The 12,464-nt window shown below is 43.0% G+C and overlaps 1 protein-coding gene across 1 annotated transcript in view; it reads left to right on the forward strand.

Moving 5' to 3' along the window:
• LOC140478663 (uncharacterized) overlaps positions 1-12,464 on the forward strand; it is a 298,481-nt gene that overhangs the window by 141,781 nt on the left and 144,236 nt on the right. Inside the window, exons 20-23 of the mRNA XM_072571895.1 lie at positions 4,355-4,390; positions 4,777-4,932; positions 5,833-5,925; positions 8,707-8,790. Of these exons, the coding sequence (XP_072427996.1) occupies positions 4,355-4,390; positions 4,777-4,932; positions 5,833-5,925; positions 8,707-8,790 (369 nt within the window). The remainder of the gene's footprint in view (positions 1-4,354; positions 4,391-4,776; positions 4,933-5,832; positions 5,926-8,706; positions 8,791-12,464) is intronic.

A 12,464-nucleotide genomic window follows, 5' to 3' on the forward strand; every position in this document is an offset into this window, starting at 1 on the left:
TGCGTTCACGACAATTTTCTGATTCAATATGTGGATGTACCTACTAGAGATGGTGCAAACCTTGACCTACTTTTGGGAAATAAGGCAGGGCAGGTGACTGAGGTGTCAGTGGGGGAGCACTTTGGGGTCAGTGACCATAATTCTATTTGTTTTAAAATAGTGATGGAAAAGGATAGTGATTGGAGAAAGGTCAATTTTGACGGTATTAGGCAAGAACTTTCGAAAGCTGATTGGAGGCAGATGTTCGCAGGTAAAGGGACGGATAAAAAATGGGAAGCCTTCAGAAATGAGATAACAAGAATCCAGAGAAAGTATATTCCTGTCAGGGTGAAAGGGAAGGCTGGTAGGTATAGGGAATGCTGGATGACTAAAGAAATTGAGGATTTGGTTAAGAAAAAGAAGGAAGCATATGTCAGGTATAGACAGGATAGATCGAGTGAATCCTTAGAAGAGTATAAAGAAAGTAGGAGTATACTTAAGAGGGAAATCAGGAGGGCAAAATGGGGACATGAGATAGCTTTGGCAAATAGAATTAAGGAGAATCCAAAGAGTTTTTACAAATATATTAAGGACAAAAGGGTAACTAGAGAGAGAATAGGACCCCTCAAAGATCAGCAAGGTGGCCTTTGTGTGGAGCCACAGAAAATGGGAGAGATACTAAATGAATATTTTGCATTAGTATTTACTGTGGAAAAGGATATGGAAGATATAGACTGTAGGGAAATAGATGGTGACATCTTGCAAAATGTCCAGATTGCAGAGGAGGAAGTGCTGGATGTCTTGAAATGGTTAAAGGTGGATAAATCCCCAGGACCTGATCAAGTGTACCCGAGAACTCTGTGGGAAGCTGGAAAAGTGATTGCTGGGCCTCTTGCTGAGATATTTGTATCATCGATAGTCACAGGTGAGGTGCTGGAAGACTAGAGGTTGGCAAACGTGGTACCACTGTTTAAGGAGGGTGGTAAAGACAAGCCAGGGAACTATAGACCGGTGAGCCTGACCTCAGTGGTGGGCAAGTCGTTGGAGGGAATCCTGAGGGACAGGATGTACATGTATTTGGAAAGGCAAGGACTGATTAGGGATAGTCAACATGGCTTTGTGCGTGGAAAATCATGTCTCACAAACTTGATTGAGGTTTTTGAAGAAGTAACAAAGAAGATTGATGAGGTCAGAGCAGTAGATGTGATCTGTATGGACTTCAGTAAGGCTTTCGACAAGGTTCCCCATGGGTTAGATCTCATGGAATACAGGGAGAACTAGCCATTTGGATACAAAACTGGCTCAAAGGTAGAAGACAGAGGGTGGTGGTGGAGGGTTGTTTTTCAGACTGGAGGCCTGTGACTAGTGGAGTGCCACAAGGATCGGTGCTGGGCCCTCTACTTTTTGTCATTTACATAAATGATTTGGATGCGAGCATAAGAGGTACAGTTAGTAAGTTTGCAGATGTCACCAAAATTGGAGGTGTAGTGGACAGCGAAGAGGGTTACCTCCGATTACAACAGGATCTTGACCAGATGGGCCAATGGGCTGAGAAGTGGCAGATGGAGTTTAATTCAGATAAATGCGAGGAGCTGCATTTTGGGAAAGCAAATATTAGCAGGACTTATACACTTAATGGTAAGGCCATAGGGAGTATTGCTGAACAAAGAGACCTTGGAGTGCAGGTTCATAGCTCCTTGAAAGTGGAGTCGCAGGTAGATAGGAGAGTGAAGAAGGCATTTGATATGCTTTCCTTTATTGGTCAGAGTATTGAGTACAGGAGTTGGGAGGTCATGGTGCGGCTGTACAGGAAATTGGTTAGGCCACTGTTGGAATATTGTATGCAATTCTGGTCTCCTTCCCATCGGAAAGATGTTGTGAAACTTGAAAGGGTTCAGAAAAGATTTACAAGGATGTTGCCAGGGTTGGAGGATTTGAGCTACAGGGAAAGGCTGAACAGGCTGGTGCTGTTTTCCCTGGAGCGTTGGAAGCTGATGGGGTGACCTTATAGAGGATTACAAAATCATGAGGGGCATGGATAGGGTAAATAGACAAAGTCTTTTCCCTGGGGTTGGGGAGTCCAGAACCAGAGGCATAGGTTTAGGGTGAGAGGGGAAAGACATAAAAGAGACCTAATGGGCAACTTTTTCACGCAGAGGGTGGTACGTGTATGGAATGAGCTGCCAGAGGAAGTAGTGGAGGCTGGTACAGTTGGAACATTTATGAGGTATTTGGATGGGTATAGAATAGGAAGGTTTTGGAGGGATATGGGCCGGGTGCTGGCAGGTGGAACTAGATTGGGTTGGGATATCTGGTCGGCATGGACGAGTTGGACCAAAGGGTCTGTTTCCGTGCTGTACATCTCTATGATTCTATGACTCTAATAAACCAGGCAACACGAAATCTCAAGCTGCATGTCAGAGAGGCTGCTGACTGCAGCTTGCTGAATTCTTGTCCAGTCAATCATTCTACTGCTTCTTCATAATGTCTCAGTATGCTTCATAGCCACCATCCTCCTTGACTTTCTGTCCACGTCTGTCAGCAATGGCAAACCACCAGCCCCGCCAAGTTATCCAGTCTGATCTCGGACCAGTTCACACAGCATCTCAATATTTTGCTTAAGAATTCAGAGATATCAGTGACTTGCATTGCTACTGCCAGATTGCTTTGTATGCATGAGCACACATGCATCTCATGAATCTGCACGGATGCATCTTAGATTACTTTGTTAGCACTCACTCAGTTTGCACTTACTTGGAGATAAAGCATAAAACACTACAGTGCAGTAGAGGCCCTTCAGCCGTCAATATTGTACCAACCTGTGGAACTAATCTGAAGCCTGTCAATTGTACACTATTCCATTTTCATCAATATGTCTATCCAATGACCATTTAAGTGCCCTTAAAGTTGGCAAGTCTACTACTGTTGCAGGCAGTGTGTTCCACAACCCTTCCACTCTCTGACTGAAGAAACTACCTCTGACATCTGTCCTATATCTATCACCCCTCAATTTAAAGCTATGTCCCCTCATGCTAGCCATCACCATCCAGGGAAAAAGGTTCTCACTGTCCACCCTATCTAATCCTCTAATTATCTTAATTATCAGCCTCATATTGCTTTCTTAGCGCACACCCTATGATTTCAGTATGAACTTAAAGTCTGTCAGTCGTTGTGCAGCTTGGATTGCTTTTTAGCACAGAGGGAGAGGAGGCAGCTTGTCACAGTGGGGAGTACTGAATGGTAAAGGGGCTGGACATGTTGCTAGACAGCATTAGGCTACATGAACATCCCATTCGCAGCAAAGACACTGCATGTACTTCAAGCAAATGGCCATGAGTGAAAGTCAAAGGGAAGCACTCCTTAATAGGCTGATGGTGGTACTGACACAGTCAGTCAGAACACTTCTCTTATTCCTGTCCTATTCCAGTCCATAGCACCATGGTCAGACAGAGTTTGACATCCATGACTTTGCAGTCAGTTCCACAGGTCATATGCAATCAGTTAGTCGGGTTGCTGTGGCAACATCAGTCTAGAAGATGAGCCAACTGTACCTGCAATGTTACAAAGAGTGAGATCAGAGTAAAATGCTGCAGATCAGTAATCAAAACCCAGTAGGATTTGAAATGTTAACTCTATTACTCTCTCCACAAATACTGCCAGACCTTCTGAGTTACTCCAGCAATTTCTATTTTTATTAAAGGGATGCACCAAGCAGATGAAAGTAAACAGAAGTTAGTGGTGATATAGAAGCAGAAGAATTGGAATGGTGTACCTAGTGAAGAGTAAAAAGTGCAGAGGACAGGAAGTGTTAGTAGTTTGGGAGAATGAGGTGGAACAATGGTAGCACTGACCTCTGTGTAATGCAGATTATTGAACTTTTTCATGCAATACTGGGTGTCCTACATCACTGAGGACACAGCACCAACCTGGGCTACAGTTTGGGTCCAGTCTGGCTTGGTTTGGTGGTCTGGCACCCTGTGGTGGTCTGCAGGACATACGACTGCTGTCCACTCCACTACCCAGTCCACCAACAGCTCCAGGTCCTTGCCTGTGAGAGCTTTCCTTTCCTGTGGCCCATGTCCTCAATGATAAAGGTCAAGAGTCCCACGAGTATGAGGGCCAGTTCCTGGCTTGCAGACGTGGAGTGGGATGCAACTGAGCTTTAACTATGGTGCCAGCGATACGAACATCAGATGGTCCTGGCAGAGACGAGCTCACATGGTCAAATTATTATTTTCTGATTCAAATATATCGTCAAGTATCTGACATTCATGAAACAAAAACCGTGATAAATTTCAGCAATTCAAGGCTGTCATCTTGTTTTATGATTTGTTTGTTACAAAATTAAATGATTAATTTATTTCTAACTCTGCAGGTGCTGCGGGTCAGCCAGGTTTACCAGGAGAGCAAGGTAAGATCCTGTCTTCACTTCATTGATGAATACTCATTTAGAGATGCAAAACCAATCGCTTAAATCTTTCTTAGTATTGATTATAAAGGATCTGAACCACAATACCCTCTCAAGGAAGAAATACAAATGATAAAAGGTAAAAAGAGATATCATTTTCCCGAACTTACCATCTTCAGATACTAAGCTGCTTTACTTATCATTTTTCCTGAATGAGGAATAATTGCATTGTTTGTAGCCTTTTTTTTGGCATAGTTGTATTCCATGCATTCAGAAGATGATGATTTTAGCAAACAACACTGTGCCAGGCGAAGAAGATCAAAAATACATTATTGATGCAGATTCCTGAAAATGACATTAGTTCCCAACTCTTTTACCATGTTCTTCAGGGATTTCTAGACGTGGCCCCAAAGGCCAATCCGGATATCCTGGACAAAGAGGTCCCAAAGGGGATAAAGGTGATCCTGGGCAGGTTTATGAAGGTCCTTCAGGTCCTCCTGGATTTCCAGGCCCTCCAGGCCCACCAGGCCCTGTGGGTCCACAAGGTACAATATTCGTCTCCAGTTTTATTTTATATTGGACAAGTTGGTCATTGTGTTTAATAGTGTATTGTTAACTGCAATAAATTTTTCACCATGAAGTCAGAAAATGTATTTGTGAACTGGAAGGCGGTTTTCATGTGGTGATCTTCTGCAAAGTATTGGACTTTGAATGGATCGTGCTTCAAATTGCCCCATTCACTGCAGTAAATGTGAGGAATGTTAGTATTGGTCGGTTTTCCTCAATAGGAATATGTTTTCATATTTTCATGTTCATGTGCCATTCTTGTTATTTTGCACATCATAGAATCATATAGTACAGAAGAGGCCCTTCAGCCCATCAAATCTGCTCTGCCAAAAAAACCCCACCACCTCTACCCCACCTCTACAAAAACTCCCACTTTTCCACACTAGGCCTTGAATACTAGACATGGAGGGGAAGTGGGGTTACAAATATGGGAGGTATTGTCGGTGATGGTTAGTTTAGTTGGCTTGATGTCTGGCCTCTGGTTCAGAAGTACACCAACAGCATGGGTTCAATTCCTTTTCCAGCTAAGGTAGACTTGCATTTTGGTCCATGCTTGATGTGGAGTGGGGCCCCTCAATTGTCTATCTTTAATAGAAATGCTGCCAGCCCCTCGTGAACTGTGGCTGACTGCCTGAGCACCCAGACAAGGGGTACAACGCTACAATCCTCCTGGCACACTCCCACTGTAACTCTGGAAACAGCAATGTACAAAAGTCACAAATTAGGCTGAGGAGGTCAGCCATGGTACAATTGAAGGTGCGACAGGCTCAAAGAGCGAATGGCCTGCTTCGGAAGAACAGGATAGGAGAATAAATATAAGATTATGTGAAACAAAGCTCCTGTTGATGCAATTAAATATTCTGAAATACATTTTTCAGGTGAGACTATCAGTATAAATGGCCAACCAGGACCTAGAGGGTCACCAGGACAAAGAGGTTTTGTTGGTTTTCGTGGTCCAAGCGGATACAAAGGTAAACAAGTAATACCTGCTAAATTGATTCAGAGTTAATGTTGAACATGAAAAAGAAAATCATGGAGAGGAACTAAGCTTACCAGGCACAGGAGCTACATATGTCAAAATCTTTGATTGAAACAAGCTCAATTATAATGAACATCTTTGCTGTATCTCTGCGTAAATTACTGTTTGATTACCGCACATCTCTCCTTTGCCCACGTTTGCCCACATTGTAGAAGTAGTCAATAGCTTTCTGTAGTTATTTATCGTCAGAGTCAGTTAATTCCAGTAGCTAGATTCCAAAATTCTGCATGTGATGCTGTATCTTTTGTGGCTCACACCAAAATGTTATCTCAGCTCCACAGGATTTCCATGTTCCCTGTTCCACACAACCCTACACAGCTTGTTTTAGATGGTGAATGTGTGTGCAATCTAAACATCCGCATAGAGCAGTTGAGCAAATTAGCGTGTTTCTGTTTTGCTGAATTTATGTAATTATATCCTTGATGGCTCAGGTCCTTTCTTATTGTTCACTCACAACCTGTGGGTTTCACAGGTAAAAATTAGCATTTACAAGGGGAGCTGTCAAGAGAGTTCTCACACTGTCAAGGCATTTAAATATCCAAATCCTTAAATGTTTGACAAAAATCTGCAGTGGGGGAAAACATAGTGCTTGTTATTTCATTGTCTGTAAACATGAACCTAACATTAAAGTACTTTGAACAAAAACAGAAATTGCTGGAAAAGCTCAGCAGGTCTGGCAGCATCTGTGGAGAGAAATTAGAGTTAATTTTTCGAGTCAAGTGACCCTTCCTCAGAATTGTCTTTTTGGTTTTTAAAGTATTTTCCGCTGCAGGACCAGTTTCACAATCGATCATTATGTGGTAAGTCTGTCAGTTCACACTTGATAGTTTCAAGTGCTTATAAACACTTCAGTTTTTAAATAGGAATTAAGTAGTTAAAGGAATGTAATGGTAGTGAATGGACTTTTAGCAATGAAGTTGTTTTTGTAGCATAGTAGATTTATAGTGGAATTTTAACTTTTTTCATTTCAGCATGGGCTCTAAGATCTGCCAATTGTGGATGCAGGGTGAGGTGGCATGGAAGGTGTATGGAAAAAGGGTGATGGCTTGGGTTGGCATGAATTGTTACTAAGTTTCCATGGTGACTGTGAAGGGTTGTAGGGGCTAGATAAAGGGGCATATGTTGCAAGTAGGGTATGAGGACCGTGACAGCAGCTAAGGATATTCAAGAATGGGGCATGGAAAGTGAGGAGAGAGGTCAGTGAGAATGAGGGGTGATTCTTGGCAGTGTAGATGATCAGAGAGATCTCAGTGTCCAGATGCATAAATCCTTGAAAGTTGCCACCCAGGTTGACAGGGTTGTTAAGAAGGCATATTATGTGTTAGCTTTTATTGGTAGAGGGATTGAGTTTCGGAGCCACGAGGTCATGCTGCAGCTGTACAAGACACTGGTGAGGCCGTACCTGGAGTATTGCATACAGTTCTTGTCACCGCATTATAGGAAGGATGTGGAAGCTTTGGAAAGGGTTCAGAGGAGATTTACTCGGATATTACGAAGAAAGGTCTTACGAGGAAAGGCTGAGGGAACTGAGACTGTTTTTGTTGGAGAGAAGAAGGTTGAGAGGTGACTTAAATGAGACATAGCTTTAAATCGAGGGGTGATAGATTTAGGACAGATATCAGGGCTAGTTTCTTTACTCAGAGAGTAGTAGGGGCATGGAATGGTCTGCCTGAAACAGTAGAAGTCTCGCATTGGATGTACATATGGATAATAATGGAATGGTGTAGGTTAGATGGGCATCAGATTAATTTCACAGTTCAGTGCAACTTTGAGGGCCGAACGGCCTGTACTGCGCTGTAACATTCTAAGTTCTATGTTCTATGAGGGCTGCTTTTTATTTTATTGATTTTTTTTTTGCAGATGGAACATAGAGTCAGTAAGTGTTTTAAAAAGCCCATCTCAAAACCAGCAATCTCTGACCTTTTTCTCTCTAAACCTTTCCCTGCTCAGATGAAAATCAAACAGACCAGGCATTTTCCTGTGTCATTTCACAGAGCTAGGAAAATTCAGGCCTGTGCTTTCTCTATGTTCAGTTTTGTGTATTTATTCACCTGGGTTAGAGAAGGGCGTATTATTAGTTAATTCTGGACTTTTCTTTTGAAAAACAGTTTAAGTATTTTCCACTGCTGTTCATAAGCTGCATCAGAACACAGGCAGAGAAACGAGTGTGAGTTTTGAGGATTCTCTGAAGCTACACAGCCTCCTCCAGCTCTCCGAAAGGCTGAAACTCGAAAACAAGTAGAATTGTCCAGAGCATCCAGCATCAAAATAGCTGGAAATACAGCAAACCTTGGCCAAACTGTTCACCAATATTCTGATATTGTCCCTCTATTGTTGGCACCAATGGGGAAGGAATTTTATCCTACATTAGTGCTGACCCAGAAGTGTTTTGTGTGGAGCTCCTTAACTGAAATCATTCATTCTCATGGAAGTGAAAATGTAATGAAATTTGCAAAAGAGAAAGCACTTGGAAATTTAAATTTAAATTTGCCTTTAGAAATTGGAGCATACTATTAAAGAAATGTATATCGGAACCTTATTGGATATGATACTATCCAGAAGATCCTTGTCCTGATATGAAGCCATTGACTTTATCACTCCTGCATTATAAAAAGGGCTCCATTTGCGGGCTAGATATTGGTCCGGTTTTGACTGCAAGTAGATGAGTGGGAGTTTTAATGAGTTAAAAATCAAGCAATTTCTGTTGTTACAGGTGATAGAGGTGACCTGTGTGTATCATGCCGTGGAACTTCACAACCTGGTCCTCCTGGTCCACCTGGCCTTCCTGGGATACCTGGTAAACTATTACTGATAACACTGTGAGACTCAGGGCCAGTGTCATGTTCAATACAAGCATTATACTTATAAGAGATTATTTTGTAGGTTGTGTAATATTATAACACAACATATTGTGCAATAAAATTATGAGGCTGTGACTAGTTCATTTATTTCTTTCTAATCCCTCCTATCAGCTGATCCCATTATATTTTAATATCATATTGAATAAACATGATATTTTTATAAACATTGTACAGAGCCACACGGAAACATTTTAGCTGGTAGTTTATGCAGAGAATCTAAAATTAACTCATGCTTATCTCCAAACAGCCACTGAAATATTTCCATATTGCACAATTCCACGATTAGATCTGTCCACTGAATTGTATTTGAATCCTTTCCTGAAGGTTATTGTGTGACACCCTAACCATCTCGAAAAGTCCATAAGACCACAAGAAATAGGAACAGCAGGAGGCCATTCAACCCCTCGAACCTGTTCCACCATCCATTAGGACCGTGGCTGATCCAACATTCCTCATATCCACTTTCCTGCCCTTTACCAATAACCCTCGATTCCCCAACTCATCAAAAATCTATTTATCTCAGCTTTAAATATATATAAGGACTCTGCTCCCACAGACATCTATGGTAAGGAGTTCCAAAGATTCACAAGCATTGATATATTGTCCAGAGTTGTGATTCAGTTAACTGAATACAGTATGGGGACTGACGGTGGTAGAATGGTAATCTATAGGTCAGCAGCTCATACCTTCTATACTGTAGGGCTTTCTGTTTGCTCCCCAGCATCAGGAATCCACCCATTATCCCTAATTGGACAGCAAGGTCATGCCCTGGCTTGAATTGTCTGAAGATTTGAAATCTTCCATTTTTAAAGCACACCCTGAGATTTCAGGACCTAGATGTCGCTCCCTTTTATGATTATCAATCCAGCCCCTACTGAAGCTTCTCCATTGTCCAATTTCACATCTCATTAGGTATTTGCCCCTCCCTCCACAGGGAGTGTGAGCAGCTACCTCACACTTTGGGGGTTTGCCTTACAGCCATTTAATGTGTGACTGGGTGTTAATCCTGGAGTAATTTCGGTGACACAGCAGGGATTCATCCTTCAGGAAAAAGAAGCATAGTACAGGGATGGTGAGGCAACCATGGCTGACTAGGGAAGTCAGCGATAGCAAAAAAGCAAAAGAGAAAGCATATAATGTGGTGAAGGGCCGGGGGAAACCAGAGGATTGGGAAGATCACAAAGACCAACAGAGGACAACAAGAAAAGAAATAAGGAGGGAGAAGATTAAATATGAGGGTAAGCTAGCCAGTAATATAAAGGAAGACTCTAGAGTTTCTTTAGCTATATAAAGGGCAAAAAAGGGCATTGGGCTGCGAGAAAGTGAAGCTGGAGAGATCATAGTGAGGAACAAGGAAATGGCTGAGGAACTGAATAATTACTTCACATCAATCTTCACAGTGGAAGACACGAGTAATATCCCAAAAATTCAAGAAAGTTGAGATTGCAGAGCTGAGTATGCTGGCCATCACCAAGAAGAAGGTGCTAGAAAAACCGAAGGCCTGAAGATGGAATAATCACCTGGACCAGATGGACTACACCCCAGAGTTCTAAGGGAGATAGCTGAAGAGAGAGTGGAGACGTGAGTGGTGATCTTTTAGGAATCACTAGAATCAGGGAGGGTCCCAGAGGACTGGAAAATTGCTAACATGACACCCCTGTTTGAAAAGAGATTAAAGCAAAAGATGGAAAATTAGACTGATTAGCCTAACCTCAGCTGTGGGTACGATCCTGAAATCAATTGTGAACAAGGAGATTTCTGAATACTTGGAAGTGCATGGTAAAATAGAGCAAAGTCAGCATGGTTCCATCCAGGGGAGGTCATGCCTGATGAATCTGCTAGATTCCTTTGAGGAAGTAACGAACAGGTTCGACCAAGAAAAGCCAATGGATGTTATCTACCTGGACTTCAAGAAGGCCTTTGACAAGGTGCCACACGAGAGGCTACTGAGTAAGATAAGGGCCTATGGTGTCAGAGGCAAGGTGCTAGCATGGAGAGAAGCTCGTTGTCTGGCAGAAAGCAGAGAGTGGGGATAAAAGGGTCCTTCTCGGATGGCAGCCGGTGACAAGTGGTGTCCCACAAGGCTCAGTGTTGGGACCACAACTTTTCACTTTATACATTAATGATCTAGATGAAGGAACTGACTAAGTTTGCAGATGATACAAAGATAGGTGGAGGGATAGGTAGCATTGAGGATGTGAGGAGAATGCAGAAGGATTTGGACAGGTTAGGAGAATGGGCAAAGAAGTGGCAGATGGAATACAATGTGGGAAAGTGTGAGGGCATGCACTTTGTTAGGAAGAATAGAGGCATGGACTATTTTCTAAACAGGGAGGAAATTCAGAAATCTGGAGTGCAAAGAGTCTTGGAAGTTCATGTCCAAGATTCTCTCAAAGTAAACTTACAGGTTGATTCAGTAGTTAGGAAGGCAAATGCAATGATGGCATTTATTTTGAAAGGACTTGAATATAAAAGCAGGGATGTACTTCTGAGGCTCTATAAGGCTCTGGTCAGATCACATTTGGAGTACTATGTCGTTTTTTTGGGTGGCACGGTGGCTCAGTGGTTAGCACTGCTGCCTCACAGCACCAGAGACCAGGGTTCAATTCCTGCCTCAGGCAACTGTCTGTGTGGAGTTTGCACATTCTCCCTGTATCTGCGTGGGTTTCCTCCGGGTGCTCCGGTTTCCTCCCACAGTCCAAAAATGTGCAGGTTAGGTGAATTGACCATGCTAAATTGCCCGTAACGTTAGGTGAAGGGGTAAATGTAGGGGAATGGGTCTGGGTGGGTTACTCTTCGGAGGGTTGGTGTGGACTTGTTGGACCGAAGGGCCTGTTTCCACACTGTAAGTAATCTAATCTATATCTCAGGAAGGATAGACTAGCCCTAGAATGTTCAGGGGAGGTTCACGAGAATGGCCCCAGGACTGAAAAGGTTAACATACGAGGAACGTTTGAGGACTCTGGGTTTATCCTCAATAGAGTTCAGAAGGATATGGGGGGATCAAATTGAAATATACAGAATATGGAATGGCCTGGATACAGTGGATGTTGGGAAGGTGTTTCCATTGGTAGGAGAGACTAGGACACGAGGGCACAGCCTTAGAATACAGTCATAGAAGTCAGAGAGATGTACAGCACAGAAACAGACCCTTCGGTCCAACTCCTCCATGCCAACCAGATATCCCAACCCAATCTAGTCCCACCTGCCAGCACCTGGCCCATATCCCTCCAAACACTTCCTATTCATAGACCCATCCAAATGTCTTTTAAATGCTGTAATTGTACCAGCCTCCACCACTTCCTCTGGCAGCCCATTCCACACAGGCACCACCCTCTGCCTGAAAAGGTTGCCCCTTAGGTCCATTTTATACCTTTCCCCTCTCACCCTGAACCTATGCCCTAGTTCTGGACTCCCCCACCCCAGGGAAAAGACTTTGACTATTTAGACGAAAGTGAACACTGCAGAGTCGAGAGTGCGGTGCTGGAAAAACACAGCAGGTCAGGCAGCATCTGAGGAGCAGGAGAATCAATGTTTCAGGCAAAAAGCCTTCTTTAGGGGTCGAAAATTGCCGAAAAGTTGATTTTCCTGCTCCTCAGATGCTACCTGA

Source organism: Chiloscyllium punctatum, chromosome 6 (genome assembly GCF_047496795.1).
Source record: "Chiloscyllium punctatum isolate Juve2018m chromosome 6, sChiPun1.3, whole genome shotgun sequence".
Lineage (NCBI taxonomy): Eukaryota > Metazoa > Chordata > Chondrichthyes > Orectolobiformes > Hemiscylliidae > Chiloscyllium > Chiloscyllium punctatum.